This window comes from Aethalodelphis obliquidens, unplaced genomic scaffold, assembly GCF_003676395.1.
Source record: "Aethalodelphis obliquidens isolate GAN/ISIS:26980383/991018 unplaced genomic scaffold, ASM367639v1 scaffold12, whole genome shotgun sequence".
NCBI lineage: Eukaryota > Metazoa > Chordata > Mammalia > Artiodactyla > Delphinidae > Aethalodelphis > Aethalodelphis obliquidens.
In genome coordinates, this window is record NW_020837956.1 from 28,580,193 (window position 1) to 28,607,688 (window position 27,496).

General features: G+C 38.4%; 1 protein-coding gene across 13 annotated transcripts in view; it reads left to right on the forward strand.

The window, feature by feature from the left end:
- PUM2 (pumilio RNA binding family member 2) overlaps positions 1-12,481 on the forward strand; it is a 92,108-nt gene extending 79,627 nt beyond the window's left edge. For 6 of the 13 annotated variants that reach the window (XM_027113750.1, XM_027113757.1, XM_027113755.1 and 3 more), the window contains 8 exons: positions 170-299; positions 880-1,020; positions 1,897-2,031; positions 5,469-5,606; positions 6,563-6,688; positions 6,916-7,037; positions 7,600-7,792; positions 9,464-12,458. In XM_027113750.1, the coding sequence (XP_026969551.1) occupies positions 170-299; positions 880-1,020; positions 1,897-2,031; positions 5,469-5,606; positions 6,563-6,688; positions 6,916-7,037; positions 7,600-7,792; positions 9,464-9,595 (1,117 nt within the window). In that variant the 3' untranslated portion in view covers positions 9,596-12,458. Of the gene's footprint in view, positions 1-169; positions 300-810; positions 1,021-1,896; positions 2,032-5,468; positions 5,607-6,562; positions 6,689-6,915; positions 7,038-7,599; positions 7,793-9,463 lie in introns of those variants that run through there. The other 7 variants (XM_027113761.1, XM_027113753.1, XM_027113751.1 and 4 more) reach the window with 6 other exon arrangements.
- Positions 12,482-27,496: the final 15,015 nt, after the last annotated feature.

A 27,496-nucleotide genomic window follows, 5' to 3' on the forward strand; every position in this document is an offset into this window, starting at 1 on the left:
ACACACACACACACACACACACACACACACACACACACACACACACACACACACACACACACATATAAATCCAATATATATCAGGGTGTATAATACTCGAGTCAGATTCGGATATTGCCGGAGCTTATTATCAATATACTGTCATGGCATTAAAATTTTTCCCACATAGATTCATACAGCAAAAGCTAGAGAGAGCTACTCCAGCTGAGCGACAGATGGTATTTAATGAAATTCTACAAGCAGCCTATCAATTAATGACAGATGTTTTTGGCAACTATGTTATACAGAAATTTTTTGAGGTAAGCACACATACATGTTTGTATATGCTTAATGCTTAGAAAAGCTCTGAAAGTTGGGTGAGTTTATTTTCATATAAAAATATGTGAGCTTGGGAGAAAATATTTACAGATCGTATGTCTGATAAAGATTTTATATCCAGAATATATGAAGAATTCCTGAAACTCAACAACAGGAAGACACCTCAGTTAAAAAATGGACAAAGGGCTTGAATAGACGTTTCTCCGTAGGAGATATTCAAATGTGCAGTAAGCACATGAAAAGAAGCTCAGCACCCTTAATCATTAGGGAAATGCAAATCAAAACCACAAGGAGAGTCTATTTTACATCTAGTGGGATGGCTGTAATTTAAAACACAGAAAATAACGAATGTTGATGAAGATGTGGAGAAATGAGAACCCTTGTACATTGTTGATGGGAATGTAAAAATGGTGCAGCCACTGTGGAAAAGTTTGGCAGTTCCTCAAAAAACTAAACATAAAATTACCATATAACCCAGCAATTCCATCCTAGGTGTATACCCAAAAGGATTGAAAACAAGGACTTAAACACCAATGTTCATTTCAGCATTGTTTATAATAGCCCAAAGGTGGAAACAGTCCAGCAGATGAATGTATAAACAGAATGTGGTATATACATGCAGTAGAATATTGTTCAGCCATAAGAAGGAATGAAGCTTTGATACATGCTTACACATGGATGGAACTAAGTGAAATAAGCCAGGTACAAAAGAACAAACATTACAGGGCTCGATTTATGTGAAATACCTAGAATAAGCAAATTCATAGAGACATAAAGTCGACTAGGGTTTCCTAGTCTTACTAGTAGACCGGTTGGGGTAAGAGGGGGAATAGGGGGTTATTGCTTAAAGAGTACAGTGTTTCTGTTTGGGGCAATGGAAGAGATTTGGAATCAGATTGTGGTGGTGATTGCACATGGTGAGAATATAGTCAATGCCACTGAATTAAAAATGGTTAAAATGTCATATTTTATGGTATATATTTTTTAAGTGTATGGTCTTACATTAAATGAGAAGTTTAATACCAATCCTGATTAATATTTGAAATATATTTGAAAATATAAAGCATTAGGAGTAAGTCTTATGTGAAGCAATTAATGAATAGTAGTACAGTCTTTATGTGGATTTGTTAGGTGTCATTTATTATGTAATTCAGAAAATTTTTTAGTTTATAACTAAACATCTATGTTGTAGCTTGACTTAACAGATTTTCTCCACAGTCAGAATATAGTTGAGAATTATCTGGTCTGAATGTATGCCTCAGAAATTCATTTTATTAGAAGACAGTGGGGGTGTTTATTTGAAATGAAGAGTGAAGATGTTTACTTTAAAAGAATAACAGGTGGTTAATATGTTAGTAAAAAGGAAATAGTAGATAGAATGACTTACCCTCTAAAAAGTGATATTATTTCAAGCATCTCTGGGTCTCTCTTAATTCGCTTTTACCTAAATGCCTTCTCCCTACATACTTGCCAAATGTGATATTTTATAAATAGATTAAATAGACTGCAAACAGTGGGTTATTCAAGTTTAACAAAGTAATATTATAGTCATTTTTATTAATTTTTTTTTTCTGTCAGTTTGGGAGTTTGGATCAAAAATTAGCCCTGGCTACTCGTATTCGTGGTCATGTTCTACCCTTAGCATTGCAGATGTATGGCTGCCGTGTTATTCAGAAAGCATTAGAGTCTATTTCATCTGACCAGCAGGTAATTGTAAGTTAAGACAAAATTTTTGTATTATTTTATCCAATTTTTAAATTTTTATCTTACAATAATCTTGGAGTGAAATGTTAAATATTTCCACAGACTAAAATATTTTTTAAAATGTATCTCAAACAGTATGTAATTAATTGAAAGTTACACAACACATCTTTGATCTGTCCTTTGTTCATTTTCTTCATCTTTTCATTTCTAAGTGAAAGTGAGTACCTACTCTATGTCAAGCAGAGTGCTAGATGGTAGGTGTTTCTGCTACCACTACGCACTTGATTTTCTGTAGTATCAGGAATACATTTTACTATTCCCAGTGTTTATTTGGATTACACTTAAACTTCTATCATAAGAAAAAATATTTTAAAACCAATTGTATTCCTATATGCCAGTTAAAAATGTATATACAGGGAATTCCCTGGTGGTCCAGTGGTTAGGACTCCGCGCTTTCACTGCTGAGGGAGTGGTTCAGTTCCTTGTTGGGGAACTAAGATCCAACAAGCCGCGCGACGTGGCCCAAAAAAAAAAAAAAGTGTATACAAAGTTTTAAAAATTTCATTCAACAGGAAAAGTAGCCTCAAACATCCTCTTAACAAGATTTACAGTTCTTTAAGAGAAAAGAGAGCACATATAAATTAATTGGGAAGTATACCATGTTCTTGGATGGAAAGGTCTAAGTATTTTAAGTAAAAAAGGGATTAGTACAATTCCAATTATGTACTCCTAGGAATTTTCTTGTAAATGATAAAAATAAATTTTTAAATTATTTTAAATAGACAAGGATATTAAGGAGAGTAGGGGATGAGGAAAATTGCTTATCCACTAGATTTTTTAAAGAAACTGTAGCATCACTAATTAATTAGCATGGTTTGCGCATGAGGTAAACAGACTTTTAAAGTGAAATTCATAACCTCCCATAGATACTGTATATAAGTGGTTTATGTATTACAATGAAATGTAGTAAGAGTAAAGAAAATAATTATTTCTTAAAAGGTATTGGTAATTAGTAAGTTTGGAAAGAGACTGGCTCTGACTTTCAACCTACATTCATATGATAAATTCCAGAATTAAAGGCAATAATGTATGTGGATGGATAGATGGATGGATGGATGGATATGTATGTGTTATGTATATACATTAATCACAGCAGTGAACATCTGTGAGAAAGTAGCATTGTTCGTCTTGAGGAAATCCTGAGTTTTAGAGTCATTGAAGATGTGTCATAATGGAGAGAGATTAGATTAACAGTTTGACTGTATTGGTACTTAGAACTTCTCTGCTCTTAACTCTCAGACTGGTATAGATACTTTAAAGATATTTTGGGAACAGTTCTCAGAGCTTTCTGAGATGCCCTTCCCAGGTTATAATCCTCAAGTTTGGCTTGAGTAAAATTTTCCAATTCTTTCTTTTAAAAAAAACCCGATATTTTACGTGTCTTTAATATTTGAAAATATAAAACATTGGGAGTAAGCTTCAGATGATTAATGGTATTACATTTCCTCTTTGGATTCTTCCCCCACCCGGCTCTGCATGGCTTATGGGATTTTAGTTCCTTGACAAGGGATCGAACCCAGGCCCTCGGCAGTGAGAGTGCAGGGTCCTAACCTCTGGACCACCAGGGAATTCCCTCCTGTTTGGATTCTTAAGTACATTTGATTTTGTAATTTAGTCCATATTTTTAGTTCATAACTAACATTTGTGAGATATCTTGATTTCAAGGATTCCTCTAGTTATGTCAGAATACAGTTGAGAGTTTTTTGGGTGAGAGAGTTTTGGGGATTTTTTTTGGCTGTGTTGGGTCTTCGTTCCTGCGCGTGGGCTTTCTCTAGTTGCAGCAAGCAGGTGCTACTCTTTGTTGTGGTGCGCGGCTTCTCATTGCAGTGGCTTCCTTTGTTGCCGAGCACGGGCTTTAGGCGTGCGGGCTTCGGTAGTTGCAGCATGCAGGCCCTGGAGCGTGTGGACTTCAGTAGTCGTGGCATGCGGGCTCCGTATTTGTGTCTGGTGGGCTCTAGAGCGCAGGCTCCATAGTTGTGGCGCACAGGCTTAGTTGCTCCATGGCATGTGGGATCTTCCCGGACCAGGGATCAAACCCGTGTCTCCTGCATTGGCAGGTGGATTCTTAACCTCTGCGCCACCAGGGAAGTCCCTGGGTGAGAGAAATTTTAAATATGAATACTGGGAATTCCCTAGTGGTCCAGTGGTTAGGGCTCTGCACTTCCACTGCGGAGGACATGGGTTCGATCCCTGGTCAGGGAACTAAAACCCTGCATGCTGCACGGCGCAGCCAAAAAAAAAAAATGTGAATATGTTTACACTAGGTGTACTCCATTTCTTCACAATACTATTTCCTGTGGCACTAAAAAGGCACGCAGGTTATTGTGTGGCTACCTATATTTTCCCCTAAGGATTAAGATGTTTATTGAATGAAGTCTTACAAACTTATGAGAAAAATATTAAGATTGTTAGTTAAAAGAAAATGCACTTAGTAAATAAACCTTACTGTAAATAAGTTTAACCTTATTAGTAATCAAATATAAAATTGAAAGGTGTCATTTTTGCCCATTAAATGAGCAAAAATCTAAAATCTCCTGAGAATCTGTCCCTGAAGAAGGTATCAAATGATAAAGGAAAGTTATATTGAGTCAGGTTCTTATTTTGTTTTTTGGCCACACCAAGCTGGGATCTTATTTCCCCGACCAGGGATCAAACACAGGCCCCAGCAATGGAAGCTCAGAGTCCTAACGCCTCGACTGCCAAGGAATTCCCTGAATCAAGTTCTTTGTTATAAGATTATTAAAAAGAAGAGTAAAAGTGCTCAACAATAATTTCTTCTCATAATTGAGATATTACGTGAAAATCACATAGCCCATCAGTGCTCACTCAGCTCCTTACCCTTTTCTGGTCACTTGATAAACTCAAGGAGCCATCAAAAATAATTACTTGGGGGAATTCCCTGGCAGTCCAGTAGTTAGGACTCCTCGCTTCCACTGCAGGGGGCACAGGTTCAATCCCTGGTCGGGGAACTAAGATCCCGCATGCTGTGCGGCACAGCCAAAAAATGATAATTATTATTTGGGGGAAGGGGTATGCTAAGTGGATAAAAAAACGTAGAATTCTAAAATCATTATCTTAGTTGTCAGCTGAGAAAGATAAGTGGAAGGTGTACACAGTGAAGATAGTAGTATATAGCAAATTGAGTACCACTAAGTTATATTTCAGCAGGTATCATTTACATTATAATCCTGTAAAATGTTTTAGTAATTCTCACCTTCAGTGGCTTCTGCTTATTACACTTTGGGGGATGGGGTGGGAATTTTAAACTTTGACGTATAAAAAATTGCAAACAAATTTTTGAGTATACTTTTGTTCCTATCTCAGTACTTTTATGTAAAATTCTTCTATGCTGTTTGGTGAGGTAATTTAAATGTCTTCTCTTGCAGAGTGAAATGGTAAAGGAGCTAGATGGTCATGTACTGAAATGTGTGAAAGATCAAAATGGAAACCATGTTGTACAAAAATGTATTGAATGTGTTCAACCACAGTCACTACAGTTCATCATTGATGCTTTCAAAGGACAAGTAAGATTGATTTTGGGCTTCTAATTAGTTAGAATTTGAGTGTTAATTGACATGTTTTTTATAAATCAAAAGATAATACCCAGTACTTTCATACAAAAATAGGAGATAAATACTGAATGTGCATTAATTTCTGCCTCTTTTATAGAGTGAGTCAATAGATAGCTTCATTTTTTGCAGCTGAAAAATGTAGAAATATGAGTTTAATTTATATTACTCTAAGAAGTAAAGAAAGACAACTACTGTTAGAATTGTAAACCCAACCATGTTTTCCAAATTTTCTGGGAGAGGGAGAGGAGGGAAGAAGACTTAGGACTGTATAATAAAAGGCAAAATAAATATCAGTTAGTAATTAATAACATAATAATTAATAGCTTCTAATTACAACATGCACTACCCCTACTGCACAATCCATTCCTTGTCATTATTACATGCCTTCCATCTTCTGATTAGGTTCCTTTTGATCAAAATATCCGTTAGTGAACTTATGGTTACCGGCAGTGGGGGAAGGGATAGTTAGGGAGCGTGGGATTGACATGTACACACTGCTGTATATCAAATGGATAACCAACGAGGACCTACTGTATAACGCAGGGAACTCTGCTTAATGTTATGTGGCAGCGTGGATAGGAGGGGAGTTTGGGGGAGAATGGATACATGTATATGTATGGCTGAATCGCTTTGCTGTGTACCTGAAAGTATTACAACATTGTTAATCGGCTATACTCCAATATAAAACAAAAAGTTTTTTAAAAATCAGTATAAAAACAAACAAAAAGGATGTCCATTAGCTCCTAAATTCAGTACCCTGCTTCCCAGCCTTTGTCACATGACAGTTGGCATATTATCAATAAATGTGAATTCCCCATTCTATTTTAAATTAATTCAGCATGTTATCAAAAACCTGTCCTTCCAAAAATGTCACAAAATGGAAATTTATTTCTTCTAATTGTTTTAAGGTGTTTGTACTTTCAACTCATCCTTATGGCTGCAGAGTAATCCAGCGCATCCTAGAGCACTGCACTGCAGAACAGACCTTACCTATCTTAGAAGAACTTCACCAACATACAGAGCAGTTGGTACAGGTATAAACTCCCTAATATTTTGAAATGTTTATATATTTTTGAAAATATTCTGATTTTTTTAAAAAGGAAATATAATTTATTGTTAACACATTATAGAAAGACTCAGTGAGACAAAACCTGTGGTATTCTCCTGATTGTACTGTTGGATTTTTAGAAAATTGATGAATATCTTTTTAAAGAATTACCATTATTCTTAAGGAAAGTAATTTTTTAATATCTGCACTTAGGATCAGTATGGCAATTATGTTATTCAGCATGTACTGGAACATGGTCGACCTGAAGACAAGAGCAAAATTGTTTCTGAAATCAGAGGAAAGGTCTTAGCCCTGAGTCAACACAAATTTGCCAGGTATTGCGTTATTTTCTAATTCCAGGGGTCAAGTCTTTCAACTCTCTGGCTTTTATTAGTAAGCACAGAAATGCATATAGAATATAGCATTGGAATATAGTCTTTTTTAGTAGAGGCAAAAGGTACATAATAGAATGTTGCTTTTGTTCTTATAGAATTTACACGACAAATTGGTTTGCCCTCATATATTCCATTTTTGAAATCTGTATTTGGAAAATTATTTCTCCCCAAGATGTGTAAATAAATGCAAATCTAATTTATTTAGTGCATGTTCATGAAAGCCTTAGACCTTATTAATGATCTACTCCCCCCCCTTGAATTACAGTTTTATTTATTATTTAATTATAATTTTGAGGCCTGTAATTAAACTTACAGATATCCAATATGGGTTCTTCTATGATATTAATTTCTGTTTTGAAAGTAACTGTAAGAGAATTCCAAGAGAATCCTATTTTGACTCTTCTGTCTTCCAGTGTGTTGAGCAGGTACTTTCAAAAACCAAGGAAATTTTTCTATTAAATATAACAAAATAACTTTTTGTGTATGTCCTTTAAATTTTTAGCAATGTAGTAGAAAAGTGTGTTACTCATGCCTCCCGTGCTGAGAGAGCATTACTGATTGATGAAGTTTGCTGCCAGAATGATGGTCCTCACAGTGCCTTATACACCATGATGAAGGACCAGTATGCCAACTATGTAGTTCAGAAGATGATTGATATGGCTGAACCTGCTCAGAGAAAGATAATCATGCACAAGGTAATACAGTTTGTAGCACTTAAAATAGATGATTCAATTTGTGTGACTTCAGGCTACTCATTTAACTTCCCTAGGCTTTAATTTCCTCAGAATTGTTACAACTGCAGAAAAAAAATTTTTTTTTTTTTACATCTTTATTGGGGTATAATTGCTTTACAATGGTGTGTTAGTTTCTGCTTTATAACAAACTGAATCAGTTATACATATACATATGATCCCATATCTCTTCCCTCTTGCGTCTCCCTCCCTCCCACCCTCCCTATCCCACCCCTCTAGGTGGTCACAAAGCACCGAGCTGATCTCCCTGTGCTATGCGGCTGCTTCTCACTAGCTATCTATTTTACGTTTGGTAGTGTATATATGCCCATGCCTCTCTCTCGCTTTGTCACAGCTCACCCTTCCCCCTCCCCATATCCTCAAGTCCAGAAAAACATTTAAAATCAGTGGGAAACCGTTGGCAGATGTAGGTATGGAATACCCCTTTATTAAATTCTTAAGGTAATCAACTCAGTAAAATCACATTCATTTCTCATCTATTTACCTACCGTTAGTTAGCATTGTTTTTCCCTTCACCGTCTTATTTAGGTATATTTGATTTGCCATAATACATTGGCTGAACATTGATTTTAAAATCTGATTAGATTTTCTCACTAACCTAGTAAATTTTCTTAAAGAGAAAATTTATATCGGTTTGATTTTTTTTTTTTAATCAATTAAGCTGTTTTCTCTCTCTGTCCTGCTAGAATCAAATGATTCTTTAAGAAATCATTAATTTCCACAGGAAAACTTACTGTTAAAAAGAACACTGGTAGTATTTTTGCCCTCTTGATTTTCTGTGTTTTTAAAAATTTAGTATTTCTGCTTAAGAATATATAACTATAACATTTTTTTCAGTCTTATTTTTAACAACTACATTATTTAATCAATATCATATTTAGGGCATTTTGATTATTTAATAACTTCTTAGCAGTGTTTATATAAACAACTTTGCATAATTAAGTGTTTTTGTAAGGTAAATCCCTAGATGTGGGATTGCTGGCACAGAGTATGTGAACATGTTACATTTTAGTAGATTTCTGCCAAGTAGCTCTCCAGAAATCTTGTACAAGTTTGCAGATCTATCTAGTATTTGAGAAGAGTGCCTGTTTTACTGTTATCTCATCAATACCAGTTATTATTTATAAAATCTTTGCCAGTCTGGATGGAAAGATAATGATATGATTCTTCTCATTTGCATTTTTAAAACAATTAAGGAGATACTGAACGTGTTAAATGTATTAGCTATCACACGTCTGATTGCTTGTTCATGTCTTTTGCTCCATTTTGTATTGAATTTTTGTCCAGTTGCTTAGAGTTATAGAATTTTGCCCTCGTAAACCTTAGAATATAATAGCTCATTAGTGATACTTCTCTGCTATGTTTGGAGCCCCTCTCCTGTTTGCATGTGTAGTAGTTTATAGGAATAGTGGTTTGTTTATTCACTGAACAATTTTGAGAGTAGAAGTTGGGAGAGATTGAGTGGAACAGAACTGCTTTTGCAAACAACTTTCTTTGGATTTGAATTTTAAAATTTCAATTATTCTTCCAAATCACCCAAATTTGGGGGCACTTTTTTAAGGAATCAGAAACTAAAATAACTTAGATTTCCTAAGCAGATCATTTATTTTTCAGATTCGACCTCACATTACTACTTTGCGCAAATACACATATGGGAAGCATATACTGGCCAAGTTGGAAAAATATTATTTGAAAAATAGCCCAGATCTAGGGCCTATTGGAGGACCACCAAATGGAATGCTGTAAAGGAAAAAGAGAAGATGATGTAACCATGTGAGAGGAACGTTTCTTTTGTGAATTATCAAAACACAACTCAACTATGAATCTTCAAATTTTTTTTAAAGTGAAACTATTTATTGACTTTATTCATCCATTTGTAAATTTTTAAGGTTCTTGTGTATATTTGGGGGTGGGGGGTGGTGAATTATAAATTATATTCAGCCCTGAGTGGAGACCTATCAGATTGGATTGCTGGCAAAGCACAGAATGCCTGTATATGATGTAACTGTATCAAAAAATGCTGTCACATATTTTGTAAATTTTTACCTTGTAAAGTCACAAAAATAGTTTTTAAAGGAAAAAGTACAGTATTCTTTTAATAAACTGGCTTGCAGTCTGGTAGGTCTACGGACCCCATAGCACAACAGGTTTATAGAAATGTATATAGAAATATAGTCCTTATGGGTTTTTTTTTTTTGTCCTTTGTGTGAAGCCTTTTATAACAGATTAACAGTCAACTGCATAAATATTATTAATATTTTTAAAAGAAAGTTAAGTTGTATTTTGGTAATTCACAAACTATCATGCAAATAAAAACTCGGCAAGTAAGACAAGAATTAAATGATTTGAAATGAACTTACATTATTTACAGTAGATGTGGTTTTAATACAAATACTGCCCCAAAATGTCTCTGGCAATGTACAGAAGTATTGTATATACTTACATATGTAATTGTTGTAAGAGGTAGAAAAAACAAAATCATGGTGACGCTTCCATCCAGTTAAGTACGCTAAACGAAAAGTTAAGTTCCATTTTAACTTTTCAGTTTGGTTTGCGATGAGAAAGAGTGGAGATTTGTATATTGTTTTGCTTATAGAATTACAAGGACATGTTGAAAAAGTGTTGAGATTTATTTTGCTTTTTCATAGTAGATTCAGAAAGTAGGAACAAGATAGAGGTGAAAAGGGGCCACTGAAAAGTGAATTTGATAGCTCAACATTTAAGCATGATTACATATTCAGATAGCTTTTTTTGCTTCCTATAAATATATGCATTGTGTGTGTGTAGTAATAGATGTAAGTTTACACTTTGAAAGCAAATCTTGTTTCAATGTTTATTATAAAAAGCCTTGCTAATTTAGTAATGATGTTTTCTTTGTTGTACAGGTGTACATTTGTAAACCTTAATGCTGTAAATGGAATTTGTTTTATCTCTTTGGAAAACATTTGCATTTTAGTGTACATTTATGTCCCTGCCCTCTGACCTGGCATATAGTGTTGTATAATGTAAATTTATTTCTCCAAATCAAGAGTGATTTTTTAAAAATTTTTTATCTTTATATGGTTTCAGAAGTATGAACCAGCTTTCTTTTTATTATTGTGAAAAACATTTTGTTTTATAACATAGTTGTTGACTCTGTTAATATGGACATGCTAGGATTTGGATCACTTTCAAGAAGTCAGGGTATTGTGCATAATAGAAAGTATTGGACTGAGATATTTGGTTACCATGGAGGCCAATGCTTTTTCCATCTTATTAAATGTGATGTGACTTTTTTCTTTGTACAGAAGAGTACTGTATTTTTGAATAGCCTACTCCCAAGTAATAGCAAATCTGTATGATAACATTTTTTCTCTGGACATAAGACATAACAGTAACATGATGTACATTTACAAGCGGCCTTATGTACATTTCCCAACAATCTTTTTAAGGCAAAATTGTGACCATATGTGTATAATTAAAATCGTTTTTAATCCTTTGCCTATGAAAATATTTTGGAAAAAAAAACTTGCTTTGTATATTCAGTTTCTGAAAGATAAAGAAAGTGCTTTGTATTTTGTTGAAGTCAGTATTTTGTATAAAACTTTTATGTTGACCCACTTATGTTTAAAGCTAAAAACTAATGAACCATGCTGTCTCTTTCAATTGAACATGTAAGGGATTTTTTTATTAGAAGTCTGCAGAAGAAAAGCAATCTTCTGAGCACAATATTGAATATAAAGGTTTTTTCACATAGCTGTTCATATCATGAACCTAAGAATAACGGCATGAAGTTTGGGGTGCCAGGCATACTTTTTCATGTTTGATGTTGAGTTATTCTAGTTTTCTAATAACCCAACATTTCGTGTTGAGGCCATAAAATTTAACCACTTGTCAGTGTCACGGTCCCTTCTTATAGTCACACTAGTTCATCAGCATGTCCCAGGCACAGTAACAGAGCTTTTTTCCCTCCATACAGAACTGTTCTCTGCCACTCTTCCCCACTTTGTTTTGCCAGCCTCAGAATGTCTTGGACCTGTGTTGAACTTTTGTTCCCAGTATCAGCTCATGGTTTCAGGATCAAAGTTGTCCTTGTTGCAGATTGGTGGTGACTTTCCTGGATTTGCACAGTTGAATTCCCGGTTTTCCTTTATCCTTATCTTCTGTTCACACAGGCAAATTATTTCTGCAAATTTAGAAAGTCCTAGAGAATGGCACATTGGGAAACTGAACAGTTGTCTTGGGTTCCTGATGTTCCCATGTATCCCAGTGTTGACAACCAATCTTCCCAGTATTTTAGGGTTTATTGTATTTTCTAGAAATTTTGCGGTCTGATATTTTTGGTGCCCACCTCTCTAATTCCACCTTTTAATAAATTGGCGTGGAGTTTTGGTATAATCTGAAAATGACATTTCAGAATAAACTTAATTAGGCAGAACCACTTAGGCTTTGCTCTTGGGTGTCTTGATATGGATTGTTTCTGGACCAGTTTGTCTTAAGTCCTGGCTCTTATTGGTTCATATGAAATAATGTTATCTTCACTTCTTTGTATATTATGTATAAATTAGAAAATGAAAAATGTGTGAATAACATTGTATGAAATAAATCTGGTCTTGTGTTTTTCTCTAGATAAAATACCCCTCTGTACCTCAATTACAGTTCCATTGACCATTCAGATTTACTCTGATTGAAGGAAAACAAAAATATCTTTATCACATGGATGCTAGTCTAGGGCCACTGATGATTACACTGATGGTATTAATTCTGTCTTTTAATATTCATAATCTAATTACATAGCGTGATTACACACCTCATATGATGAAACTTTAAGCCTGTTTCCTTACTGATAAAATGATACTGATAAAATGATGGTTTTTGAGGATCAAATTAAATCACATATCTTTACCCACACGTGTTTGTTTCCTTTCCACATGCACTTCAGGAGACTAAGTACAGTTTGGGTTCAGGCACGGATTTAAAGTTAACCTCACTGTTTACAAACCTTGTGAACTTGGGTGTGTTAGCCTCAGAGCCTTCATCTTTACTATGAGATGGAACTATTTTTAAATCCATGGTTTTAAGAATTGAGAATATATATAAAAAGATACCTAGAACCTAATTCTCAACCGCTGCTAATACTGTTTCCATTTTCCTGTCCCTTCTATAGCTAATTTTTTTAAATCTATACAGATAATTCAGTGGAATCCAAAATGGTGATCTTATAAAACTAAATGGGAAAAGGAGTTTTCATCATACACATTGTTTATCCTCCATTTTAATTTTATCCTGGTTTCCTTCTATTACAAACTGAAAGTCCCTCTGGAGTTGTTTACTTGTGCCACTTGCAGTGATGAAATTAAGGATCCTAAAAAGGAAATAAATGTCATGTCCTCCCACCCTAGCTTATCAACTTCAAAAAAGTAGTTTCCTCAAGTGACCTGGGTAGTGTTCTATAATATTTGCCCTAATGACAGTGGTTTCTCAGAAGGGGGTGGGCAAGTAGGGGAGGAAGGCAGAGGAAGCCCTGAGGAGCAGCATTCAGTGTCTGCCTTACCCATCTAACTTGAAAGGACTGGATTAACATATGTGATGGAATTTGGATGCTACAGACATTTAGTAAATTCATCTCTAGACAGAGGTGAGAAGGAATAGTGCCCACTTGGAAGAGGCTGCAGTGGGCCTCTGGAAGGCACTGCTGAGGGAAAAGGAGTGGGTCAGGCCTAGGTTGGGCCCTGAGGCGTGTGGTCTGTGTGGTAACCCTTTAGGCCTTTAAGTTATTTATCTGCACAGTAGGAATAATATCCTGACTTCCCACAGAACCTCAGATCTGAGAGTACTTTTGATGCTAAGAACCTTACAACTACAGGATGGATCCTGTGGGAAGCTCAAAATTAAGTTGAATATTTGTTGAACTTTATTACCTCCACATCCTGTAGATAATTTCTTGTTTATGTTCCAGTCATACAACTTTCTTTTCTAAATATTTACCAGGAACTTAAATGAAATAGCTCTGTACTCTATTTGATAGTTTAAGAAAGAAATTGGCTACCTGAAGATTCAAATTTTCCTGGGCATTAGCATGTAATGGTTCAGTTTGGATTCTGGAACTAGACTGCCCAGGTTCCTTTAGTTTTACATTGTTAGGCAAGCACTTTCATCTTTTGAGCTTTAATTTCCTCATGTGTAGGCAAGGGAAGAAATTGTGAGGATTAAATGAAAATATGTGTGACATGCAGGGGCAGTGAGTACTCAGTGCCTCCTGTTACAGTTAACTTTTGAAAAGGGGTTTTTTGTTTTTAATTTGCCTACATACAGCCTCAAAACATTTGGCTTGGAGCTCATGTTTCTGCAAATGAGCTCTCGATTCAAGCTGCAGGTAAATCACTAAGTAGGAAAACTACTGAAGATATGAGTAAGGAACTTTACAGCATTTTAATTCTTTTTCTTTGTACAGTTAGTCTTTTTTTCTTGGTACTAATATAGGTAACAGTAGCTTTGCCCTGATGTGTATGGCTGCCAGGATGGAGGCAACGCGAGGAAATCAAAGGCAATGTGGTGGGAAAATCTCTCAAACACACACACCTAGGAAAGCATATTACAGGCTCAGAAGCCACTGAGGTTTTTGGTCTCTGCCATTCCTCACAGCCATCCCTTGCATTATTTTCACTGAGTAGTTTGGGAGCCCTTGGTTCTGGGATTATGCTTCAGTAAAAAGAGTGGTCTGCCAATATATTGATTTCTTTTTTTATTTTATTTATTTTACTTATTAATTTTTGGCTGTGTTGTGTCTTCGTTGCTGCATGCGGGCTTTCTCTAGTTGCAGCGAGCGGGGGCTACTCTTCATTGCCATGCGCAGGCCTCTCACTGCAGTGGCTTTTCTTGTTGCGCAGCACGGGCTCTAGGTGCGCGGGCTTCAGTAGCTGTGGCTTGAAGGCTCTAGAGCGCAGGCTCAGTAGTTGTGGCTCACGGGCTCTAGAGCGCAGGCTCAGTAGTTGTGGTGCACGGGCTTAGTTGCTCCGCGGCATGTGGGATCTTCCTGGACCAGGGCTCAAACCCGTGTCCCCTGCATTGGCAGGCAGATTCTCAACCACTGCGCCACCAGGGAAGCCCTATATTGATGTTTTGCTGAGTGTAAGATTAAAGAGTCGCCTTGGATATTTTATGGGTATCTGCTTGCTTTGAGAGGTGAGCTCTAGTGATAGCCAAGTGAGGAAAAGCGTTCTGTATGGGTCCATCCGACTGATGTGACTTGAAGCCACAGTAACACTCCTCAGTAATTTCTGCCAACTTGGCTTATTATAGCAAGGGAAGCATTTAATTGAGACAGATAATGCCTGTTGGCCGCCTAAATCAATCCCTCTGGCATCTGCCTGCACAACAATGTTAAGACAAGCTGAAGTCTCCTCAGAGTAGGTATTTAGAAATCAGAAACCCAGAGGGTCTCACCCAACTCCTGATACCACTCACAGAATTCAGCCTGAGTCTGCCCGATAACTCCTCATGGACATGGCCGTCTGACTTCCTAGGCAAGACAAGGGCTGCTTGAGAAGATTGTGATTTTTCCCACCTCAGCAGACATTTTAGGAGCAGTGCTGGTGCCCGTGCAGTTGAGTAGGAGATTACCTTCAAGTTCAGGACCAGGTCTTTATTGTGTATCCAGAACCTAGGTCACGGCCAGACAGGGCTTATGGAAAGAATGGTAAACAGTGGAGAAGAATACACCACCATGGATCTATTCCATGATCAAGTAAGATCATGCTGAGAAAACATGTCCCATTTATTGTTTGGAAAGAGAGTAAGCCTGAGAAAAAATTAGTTTCTATCTCAGTAGCTTTAAATCTAGACGGAAATCAAGATTTCAAAGATAAATACTGGTGAAAAGCACAGCACTGGATGCAGTGCCTTGGGCTGGTAAGGGGAAGGAGAGGTGAATAGACTTACACTAGGATGAGTAGGAGGGCCTGGGAGGTTGGGGTTGAGGCTGTGGCATCAGCTACCATGTTTTCTTACAGTTGTATTTGATGAGCACCTCAAAGAATGAGGTCCTTGAAGCAATGCTGTGGTTAACAATAGGAAATCGTCATAAATTCTTGAGCAGGGAGTGACAAGTGCAGTGCTGGAAAGGATCCACCTACATGATGGGCAAAGCATCAGAAGTAGGGAGAAACTGGAGGGAGGGTGAAGTTAGCTCTGTGAGTTACAGAGCTAAAGAATTCCCATTACAACTGCCAACTCCCATCTCTCGCCTCAGTCTCACCCAGGCCTTTCATGAGAAGGAGCCTTGAAAAGTCAAGGGGTCTCAACATCTGGTGGAACCATCTTACACCAAAGGTTAGGAGGAAAGCATGTGGGTCACCCAGAGGAGAGGAGGGATGTTTGGGAGCCCTCCCTGCCCCTACTTCTTTGAAGCTCAGTTCTGAAATCATACAGGGCACATTCATTGAATGGAATGCAGTAGGATTCACTGAATAGAATTTAAAAAGGAGGCTGAAAGTATATCTTAGAAATATATCTATTACTAGAAATATATCTTAGGAATCTTTGAAATACTGTTCATTTTTAATAACTCCTAGGTAAAAGACCTAATCTAATCTGGAATAAACTATTTGGGCTAACTTCAAAATTAATTACAGTGAGAGTGCTATGCAAAACCTGGGGGACTCGAGCCAAAGCCTATTCAGAGAAAATGCTTAGCAAAAAAGTCTGAAGATAATTTAATAATTTAGTAAAATAAAATAATTACCAAAAAAATAAGTGGAAGGAATTAATAATAAACCCCACATAAAAGAACAGAGTCAGTTAAAAACAAGAATGAATTAGACATGCTTTTGGCAAATTTGAGTTATGAAAAAAGATGGAAGATGCAAACAGTAATCAGATATAAAATTATTTTTTTAATTATAGGAGACCATTTATATTAAAAGTCTACCTGTAAATTAAAAATCAAATGAAATGGATAATTCTCTAGGGCAATATAAAGTTCAAGAATTGATTCAAGAGAAAGACAAATATTATATGATACCACTTATATGTAGAATCTAAAACATAATGCAAATGAATTGAGATACAAAACAGACATAGGAAACAAACTTATGGTTACCAAAGGGGAAAGGGAGCAGGGGAGGGATAAATTAGGAATATGGGATTAACAGATACAAAGTACTATGCATAAAATAGATAAGCAATAAGGATTTACTGTATAGCACAGGAAACAGTATCTTGTAATAACCTATAATGGGAAAGAATCTGAAATATATATGTATGTATATGTGTATATGTGTGTGTATATATATACATATATATATATCTGAATCACTTTGCTAACTAACACAATATTGTAAATCAACTATACTTCAATAAAAAAAAGAATTGATTCAAGAAGAGTAGAAAACTTGAACAGACCAATAATCATAAAAGAAATTAAGGTAGTCAAAAGAACAAAGTTGAAGGAAGGTCTCACATGTCCTGATTTCAAAACTTTTTATAAAGCTACAGCAATCAAAAAACAGTGTTTGGATGTTAACTAGAATTATTGTGGTGATCATTTTGCAATACATACAAATACCATATCATTATGTTGTACACCTGAAACTAATATGTCAATTATATCTTAAAAAATCAAAACAAGACAAAACAAACAGAAACAGTGTGGGACTAGCATAAAGACAAACATATAAACCAACAGAATAGAAGAGAGAGTGCAGAAATAAACCCTCACGTATATGGTCAAATTCAACACGAGTGCCAAGAACGTTCAATAGAGGAAAGAACAGTCTTTTCAACAAATGGTGCTGGGAAAACATGATATCCTCATGCTAAATAATGAAGTTGGACCTTACCTTACAGCATGTACAAAAATTAACTCAACATGGATTAAAGACCTAAATGCAAGACCTAAAACTATAAAACTCCTAGAAGAAAACATGGGAAAAGCTTCATGACATTGGATTTGGCAATGATTCCTTGCATGTAATGCCATAAGTACATGCAACAAAAGCAAAAGTAGTTAAATGGGACTGTATCAAACTTTAAAATGCCTGCATCAAAGGGAACAATCAGCAGAGTGAAAAAGCAACCTACAGGATGGGAGAAAATATTTGCAAGCCATGTATCTGATAAGGGGTTAATATCCAAGATACATGGGACTTCCCTGGCGGTCCAGTGGTTAAGACTTTGCCTTCCAATGCAGGGGCTGCGGGTTCCATCCCTGGTCGGGGAGCTAAGATCCCACCTGCCTCTTGGCCAAAAAAACCAAAGCATAAAACAGAAGCAATGTTGTAACAAATTCAATAAAGACTTTAAAAATGGTGCACATCAAAAAAAATCTTAAAAAAAATATATATATATATATGTAAAGAACTACAACTCAAGAAGAAAAAACACAACCCTATTAAAAAATGGGTAAAGGACATGAAGAAACATTTCTCCAAAGATGGTATACAAATGGCCAACAAGCATATGAAAAAATACTCAACATCACTAACCATTAGGTAACTGCAAATCAAAACCACAATGAGATATTACCCCTTGCCCATTAGAATGGCTATTATCAAGCAGAAAATAGCAAGTGTTAGTGAGGATATACAAAAACTGGAGCCCTGTGCACTGCTGGTGGGACTGTAAAATGGTGCAGCTGCTATGGAAAACAGTATGGCGGTTCCTCAAAAAATTAAAGATAGAATTACCATATGATCCAGCAATCCCACTTCTGGGTATATATCCAAAAGAAAGTAGGATCTCAAAGAGGTATTTGCACACCCATGTTTATAGCAGCATTATTCACAATAGCCAAAAGGCAGAAACAATCCAAGTGTCCATTGATGGATGAATGGATAAAAAAATGTGGTATATACCTACAATGGAATATTATTCAGCCTTAATAAAGAAGGAAATTTTGACACAAGCTACAACATGAATAAACCTTGAGGACATTATGCTAAGTGAAATAGCTAGTCACAAAAAGACATGCTGTATGATTCCACTTAAATGAGGAATTTTAAATAGTTAAATTCATAGAAACAGAATAGTGGTTGCCAGGAACTGGGGGGGGTGAGGGGGAAATGGAGAGTCGCTGTTAAATGAATATAGAATTTTAGTTTTGCAAGATGAAAAAGTTCTAGAGATCTGTTGCACAACAATGTGAGTATACTTAACACTACTGAGCTGTACACTTAAAAATGTTTAAGAAGGAAGGAAAGAAAGAAAAAGGGAGGTAACAAAGATACACCCTTAAAATAAAGGCACAAGCCCAGACTGTCTGGGCGGTGAGCCTACTGTAAATCTTCAAGGAGCATGTAATTCCTAGTTTATATAAACTTTACAGACCATGGAGAATAATGAAAGTTTCCCAGCTTATTCTACAAAGCTGTGATAACCTGGAAAACAACACAGAATGATAGTACGCACACAAACAATAACCGTGGGCTATTTTCATTTACGTGTATAGATACAAAACTCTTAGGTAATACGTAAACCAGTCACATCCAGCAGTCATATTTCATGACCACGCAGAATTTTATCACAGGAATTCAGGATAGTTGAACATTAGAAATTGTATTAATGTAATTTAGTACATTAATACATAAGGGAAAACAAATCATATCAAACAGTAAGAAAAGCAACTGATAAATTTCAATACCCATTTCTTTTTTTAAAGTTTTTATTGAAGTATAGTTGATTTACAATGTTGTGTTAGTTTCAGGTGTCTAGCTCAATACCCATTGCTGATAAAAACTCATAACAAGCTAACAATGTTGAGAAACTTCCTTAACCTAAAAAGTAGTATCTATCAAAAATTTAAAGCAAATAGCGGGGCTTCCCTGGTGACACAGTGGTTAAGAATCCGTCTGCCAATGCAGGGGACACAGGTTCGAGCCCTGGTCCAGGAAGATCCCAAATGCCTGGAGCAACTAAGCCTGTGCGCCACAACTACTGAGCCCGTGTGCCACAACTACTGAAGCCCGTGTGCCTAGCGCCTGTGCTCCGCAACAAGAGACGCCACCGCAATGAAAAGCCTGTGCACTGCAATGAAGAGTAGCCCCTGCTCACTGCAACTAGAGAAAGCCCGCATGCAGCAGTGAAGACCCAACGCAGCCAAAAATTAATTAATTAATTAATTTAAAAAATAAAATAAAATGGCTTGGTGTTTGTATTATAAATAAAGCAAACAGCAAGCTTAATGTTGAAACATTAGAAGTAATCCCATTAAAGACAGAAGCAAATAAGGATGTCCACAATCTCCACCGTTATTCAACATAAAGCAGGGGGCCCTAGACAATGCTTTAAGAAAAGCATTAGAGGGACTTCCCTGGTGGTCCAGTAGTTAAGACTCTGTGCACCCAATGCAGGGGGCCTGGGTTTGATCCCTGGTCAGGGAACTAGATTCCACATGCCGCAACTAAAGATCCTGCATGCTGCAACTAAGACCCGGCACAGCCAAATAAATAAATATTTAAAATAAAAAAGAAAGAAAGAAAGAAAGAAAAGCGTAAGAAGTATAAGTTTTAGAAAGGAAAAAAATGATAGAATGGTTTACCTAAAAAATCCAAGAGAATCAACTGAAAAAGTTTTAGAACTATTAAGAGTTCAAGCAGTTGGCCAGATACAAGATTAATATACAACAACTAGTAATAGCTATAGCTTTTCTATCCACCAAAAAGAGCTAAATTTTTAAAAAAATTCATGATAGTACCTAAAGCTCTGAAGTAACCATGAAAAAAGCAAATAAGAAATTTTCAATGTGAAGAAAATAATTTTCATTGAAAGATGGTAAAGAGGAATGGATGAAAATAGCGACAGCGTATTCCTGGATAAGAAGATTTGATGTTGCAAATTGTTATTTTCCCTCAAATTAATCTATAAATTCAATTCACCCAAAGAGTTCAGACTATGTTCTTCAAGTGCCATTTCTCATTGGCTAATTACAGGTCTAGGGTAGGAAGTGTCCAAGATGAGCCTGCAATATTCTGTCATATTCTAATACATTTTGCTCTATTTTTGCTATGAAATAAACCACCCCCAAATCCAGCAGCTTAAAACGACAGCAATCCTCCTTCTTCTTCTTCTTCTTTTTTTTAATTCATAGATTAGTTGGGGAATTCCCTGGTGGTCCAGTGGTTAGGACTCCACGCTTTCACAGCCAGGGCCCGGTTCAATCCCTGGTCAGGGAACTAAGTTCCCACAAGCTGAGTGGTGCAGCCAAAAAAAAAAAAAAAACACTCATAGATTAGCCGTGTGGACCAGAATCAGCAGGGCAGCATGCCTGCTGCATTTGGTCAGCTGGGGCAGGCTGAAGGCTGGGGGCTAGAATCATAAGACAGTGAATTCTCTCACATGTCTGGCAGTTGACGCCAGCTGCCAGCTGTCAGCCACACACGGAGGCCTCTTCCCATAGCCTGGTTTTCTCACTTTGTGATGACTGGGTTCTGAAGGGGAGGGGAAGGGGGTAAGCAAAGCCCCCCACCTCCATCACCCTCACACCTGCAGTCAGGCCAGCACCCTTGACTCTCTTCCAACGGTCTGCAGGGCAATGTTTGTTCCACAGCTTACTGGTGTGGACTCCAGAACAAGTCACTTACATCCCAGGGACACGCTTTCCTCATTTGTAAAATAAGGTAAGCACAGGATTAGGGCTGGGGCCAAGGTGCAACCTTCATGTTATATATAGTATTGTTCGATTTTTTTATGATTTTTTTATTATGTGACTGTATTTGTTATTATGAAAATAAAGTCTTACCACATGACCCAGCAATGGTGCTCCTAAGTATTTACCCAAATGAGCTGAAAATTTATGTCCATGCAAAAAACTGCACACAGATGTTGATAGCAGCTTGACCTCATAATTGCTAAAACTTGGAAGCAACAAAGATATCCTTCAGTAGGTGAATGGATACACAAATGAATGCATCCAGACAATGGAATATTATTGAGATAAAGAGAAATGAGCCATCAAGTTATGAAAAGACAGGGAGGAACCTGAAATGCATGTTACTTGGTGAAAGAAGCCAATATGAAAAGGCTACGTCCTCTGCGTGCGGCACTGTGTGAGCCAGTGACACCGGACGAAGCAGAAAGGGGGAAAAAAGCTTTGCACTAAACATCTACCATGGTTCTGCGGAGACGGCCGTGAGCAAGGGGCAACGCACCGGTGCCCCGGCTCCTTCACTGAGTGGAAAGTAAGCTAGAAAACCACGAAGGTCCACACGACAAAGCCCACATCATTCACAACCGAATTTGGCTTCCCTTTCCGGAACGTTGGAGAGTGGATGCGCTCGACGGGCACTGGCTGCTCCAGGGGATCAGGGCGTTCAGACGCCTGGATGGCATCAGGATGTCCCTGTGAGCGCTGGGTTTTTGTGGAGGCAGAGTTCAGCAGACCTCACAACATCCCAGCGGCTCCAGGAGAAGCAGCAGCTGTGACATCCAGGACTTGAGGTGGGATGCAGGGCCCGTGGCGCCATTCGTGGATTCTCAGCACCTGGTGTGCGCGGGCACTCAGCCGGCGGCTGCCGTGTGTGCATCCAGGCCTTCACGCGTGCACTCGTGCATTCCCTTGTTTGCGACATTCGGCCCGGTTACCTGTCATGAGCCCTGGCCTCGCCCCTCCCAGCACTGTGCGCAAGTTAGTCCCAAAGTGCTGTGAGCTCAGTGCCCTCATTGGTAAAACACAGACGGTAACGGTCCCTTTTTTGCAAGATGATTGTGGGTTAAACAAATTAAGGCAGTAAAACTGCAAGAACAGAGCCAGGCCTATAGGAGACCCTTAGCAAATGCAAAGACACAGGTCTCTGCAGGTGTATGAGCATCAATTCACTTACAAAGGAGGCCAATGGTATCTCCAGGAGACGCGTGAGTTTTCAGATGAGACCCAGTTGGGTTGGGACAGAAAACAGAGAAGGAATTTTTCCACCCTCATCTTTATATTCACTTTATTTTCTAAAAAAAAGTGTGCTGTCTAACGAGAAAAGCGGAACGGGGTGACTGGGTGTTAATTTTGGAGATTTCTCTTATTCGTTAATCTTTCACGAACAAGTGTAGCCCAGGGCACATCTCTAACAATTCTGGGATTTGGGAAGAAAAGACAAAGCCGTTTGTGGGCAATTCTGGTTCTCTTCTGCAAAGATTCTCAAGCCAGAGCAGCAGGGCAGGGTGGTGCGGGGAGAATCCTGCCTTTGGTAGAAAATGTGGAAACCCAGGGTCATGTGTGGAGCCAGGATGAGAATATTTGATGCTGGTAAGTGCACAAGTGGTCCTAGGGTGGGCTTGGGGGTGGGTTCTGGTCTTTTCCAACAAGGAAGAGAATATTTGCCTTCATCTGGGTGTGGGTGAGTGGCTAAAGGGGCTAGGCTTGGAGTTACCCACCAAAGAACAATCTCGATGTGCACATTTCTCCAAGCATTGGCCAAATCCATCACGACGGACATCATTCATTCATCCATCCCTTCGTTCATTTATGACATTTATTATAGAATAAGTGGGAAGATCAGATAAAGTGTCTGATCACCTTATTTCACAAAGAAATCCCTTGTGGTTCTACCACAAATTTTTAAAATTTTATTTTATTTTATTTTTAATTTTTTAAAAATTGAAGTACAGTTGATTTACAACGTCTCAGGTGTACAGCAAAGACTGACTCAGTTATTCTTTTTCATATTCTTTTCCATTGTAGATTATTACAAGATATTAGATATAGTTCCCTGTGCTATACATTAGACCTTTGTTGTTTATCCATTTTATATACAGTAATGTGTGTCTGTTAATTCCAAATTCCTAATTTATCCCTCTATCCCCTGTTCCCCTTTGGTAACCATAAGTTTGTTTTCTATGTCTGTGAGTCTGTTTCTGTTTTGTAAATAAGTTCATTTGTATCATTTTTTAAGATTCCACGTAGGAGCGTTATCATGACTTCACTTAGTATGACAATCTCTAGGTCCATCCATGTTGCTGCAAATGGCATTATTTCATGCTTTTCAGTGGCTTGAGTAATATTCCATTGTATAGATGTACCACATCTTCTTTGTCCATTCATCTGTCGATGGACATTTAGGTTGCTTCCATGTCTTGGCTATTGTAAATAACGCTGCTATGAAAAAAAAAAAAAAAAGGCTACGTGCTGTGTGATTCCAACAATATGACATTCTAGAAAAGCTCAATCTATGGAGACAGTAAGAAGCTCAGGGTTTACTAGGGGTTGTGTGGTGGGGAGGGATGAATAGGTGGGGCAGAGGGGATTTTTAGGGCAGTGAAACTACCCTGTGTGATATGAAAATGGTGGGTACATGACCGTATATATTTGTCAGAACTCATAGAATGTACACCACCAAGAATGAATCCTAATGTAAACTGTGAACTTTAGTTAATAATAATGTATCAATATTGGTTCATCAATTGTAACAGATGTAAACCCCCCCCCCCCGCCCAGTAATGCAGGGTGTTAGTAATGGGGAAACTATGGGGGGCTTGTATATGGGAACTCTCTGTACTCTCTCAATTATTCTGTAAACCTAAAACTGCTCTTAAAAAGTCTATTAATTAGACAAAAGAAAAGAAGGAGGGCAGGAAAGAAGGAAGGAGGGAGGGGGGACAAAAGAAAACCCCTCTTCACACAGGGCCTGCTTCACTGTGGGCTCTTAGCAGACGGGAGTTTCCTGCCTCTTTCCCTTCCCACTCTCCTGGGTCGGGCTTGACCATGTGCTTGGGCGTGAAAGGCGTGGGTGGGGGAGAAAGGGGGATGAAGCGTCTCTGCCCCTCTGTGACCTTCCTCGGTGACCTTCACACTCCCTAGCTTGGCTCCACCTCTGCCCCTCCCCTCCTCCGTGGTCCTGAACACTAAGGGGACAGCGATACTCACCAGGGCACGGATGGCCCTGGCCCTTCCAGGCCTTGCAGGCAAGCCCTTGTCCACCTGGAACAGACCTTCCCACTTGCTGCTCTGCCCGGCAAAACTCTACTCTTGGGAAGCCTTCCCTGTTCAGTTCTGGGCCCCCATGGCCCCTGAATCACCCCATCATAGGACCCTAAGACTGTATCCCTGCCAAGAGCTGTGCCAGGACCTGGGTCAGGACAGGTGTTCGATGCCATTTTAACAGCCCTGGGAAGGGACGCGGAAGCCCAGCCTGCAGGGGGACCAATTCAGCAGAGTTCTCAGAATCTCCTTCCATGCAGCCCATCCACTGCCATCCTAGGAAGGTTGACTCCCTGCATGAAGAAGCCCATGTGAGGATATTCGGCAGCATTTTTTGATAGCAAAGTCTTAACAACATCACCCATCAGAAGGGAGATGGTGAAAGACCAACACAGAGCCAAACCAGGGAATCGCCGCAAGACTGAGTCTGGTTATAGATACCGACATGTCTAAGACATGCTAAGTCAAAAAGGCGAGTTGCAGATGTCTGTGTAAGTACCATTTATGTGTGTAAATGCAGAGGAAAAGGTCTGAATAAACCCCACCCTTCTCGTAGCGTTTGAATTTGTTTGCATTTTTGATAGCCTGAATATATACTTGGGTTACTTGTATTTTTAAAAAATGGGATGGATCTATATATGTTGACTTGGAAATAGGCCCAATATATATAGTTAACCTAAATATTCACACACACATGCAACTGTGTATACATAGGAAAAAAACTGGAAGGATTCATAACAAACTTTTAACAGTGGTTACCTCGAGGAGTGGGCTAAAGGAACTTTTCAAGTTCTGTTGTTTGCTTTGACACTGTTTGAATTTATTATGACCAGCAAACTTTAAAATAACAATAAAGCCCATTTTCTAAGGAAGGGTTTGATGAATGAATAACTGAACGATTGAATGGATCAAGATGGGTAAATTAAGAGACCCTTTGGCAGGAAGTTGAAGCTCTCACTCCTAGCCTGTCTCCTCCCCAAAGAGGGCTCGTCTAGAGGACTGGAGGGTGGCCCAGACCCTCCCCCTCAGGCCAGGAGAAATGTGGGAAAATTGCCTTCTCATCAGAGGGCTCTCCACCATCTGCGGGTGCAGGACCACCACCCAGCGTTGGCGTTCACAGCCCTCCACGACCCCAGCCCACTGCACCTTCCCAGCATAAGCCCAGTGATCTGGTTTCCAGTAAAACAAGGCACTTTCCAGCCCCTCCCACTTTGCTCACTCTGTGTCCTCTGCCTGGAGGGCCCTTCCCTTTCTGCTCTGCAGAGACGAGGCCTACTTGTCATTAGAAGCTCCCACCATCTCACGGGCCTCCTCTGAACTCGTCTGGCCTCACTGCCTGGCTCCTATTGGGCCGAGGTCCTGAATAAGTGTGTCTGCCTGCATGTCCATGGAGTATAATTGCTTTACAATGGTGTGTTAGTATAATTGCTTTACAATGGTGTGTTAGAAACTAACTATAGAAACTATATTCACTTTATAACAAAGTGAATCAGTTATACATACACATATATCCCCATACCCCCTCCCTCTTGCATCTCCCTCCCACCCTCCCTATCCCACCCCTCTAGGTGGTCGCAAAGCACCGAGCTGATCTCCCTGTGCTATGCGGCTGCTTCCCACTAGCTGTCTATTTTACATTTGGTAGTGTACATATGTCCATGCCGCTCTCTTAACTTCGTCCCAGGGAAGCTCAGAGTCTTAACCACTGGACCGCCAGGGAAGTCCAAGGCATTATTGTTTAATAGATATGGAGTTTCATTTGGGGAAGATGAAAGAAGATCTATACTGTAGATGGATGGTGATGTTTGCACAACAATGTGAATGTGCTTAATGCCACTGAACTGTACACTTAAAATGGTTAAAATGGGAACTTCCCTGGCGGTCCAGTGGTTAAGACTCCGTGCTTCCACCGCAGGGGGCATGGGTTTGATCCCTGTTCAGGGAACTAACATCCTACATGCCGCACGGTACGGCCAAGAAAAATAAACAAAATACAACAACAATAATGCCTCATTCTCCCCTCTCTTCAACCCCTGGCAACCACTGCTCTCTCCTCTGTCTCTATGAGTCTGGCTACCCTAGGAACCTCACGTAAGTGGCATCATACAGTATTTGTCCTTTTGTGACTGGTTTATTTAACTGAGCAGAAAATCTTCCAGGTTCATCAGCGTTATGGCATGTACCAGATTTTCCTTCCCTTTTAGGGCTGAATAATATTCCATTGTACTTATATACCACCTTTTATTTATCCATACATCTGTCAGTGGGCACTTGGGTTGCTTCCACCTTTTGGCTATTGGGAATAATGCTGCCATGAACGTGGGTGTACAAATATCTGTTCTAGTCCCTGCTTTTAATTCTTTTGGGTATATATCTGGAAGTGGTAATTCTATTTTTAATTTTCTGAGGAACATTATTATTTTTCTTTTTTTAAAATTTTTATTGCAGTATAGTTGATTTACAATGTTGTGTTAGTTTCTGCTGTACAGCAAAGTGAATCAGTTGTACATATACACGTATCCACTCTTTTTTAGATACTTTTCCCATATAGGTCATTACAGAGTATTGAGTAGAGTTCCCTGTGTTATACAGTAGGTCCTTATTAGTTATCTATTCCATATATAGTAGTGTGTATATGTCAATCGCAATCTCCCAGTTTATCCCTCCTCACCCCTCTCCCCCTTTGGTAACCATAAGTTTGTTTTCTGCATCTGTGACTCTATTTCTGTTTTGTAAATAAGTTCATTTGTACCATTTTTTTAGAT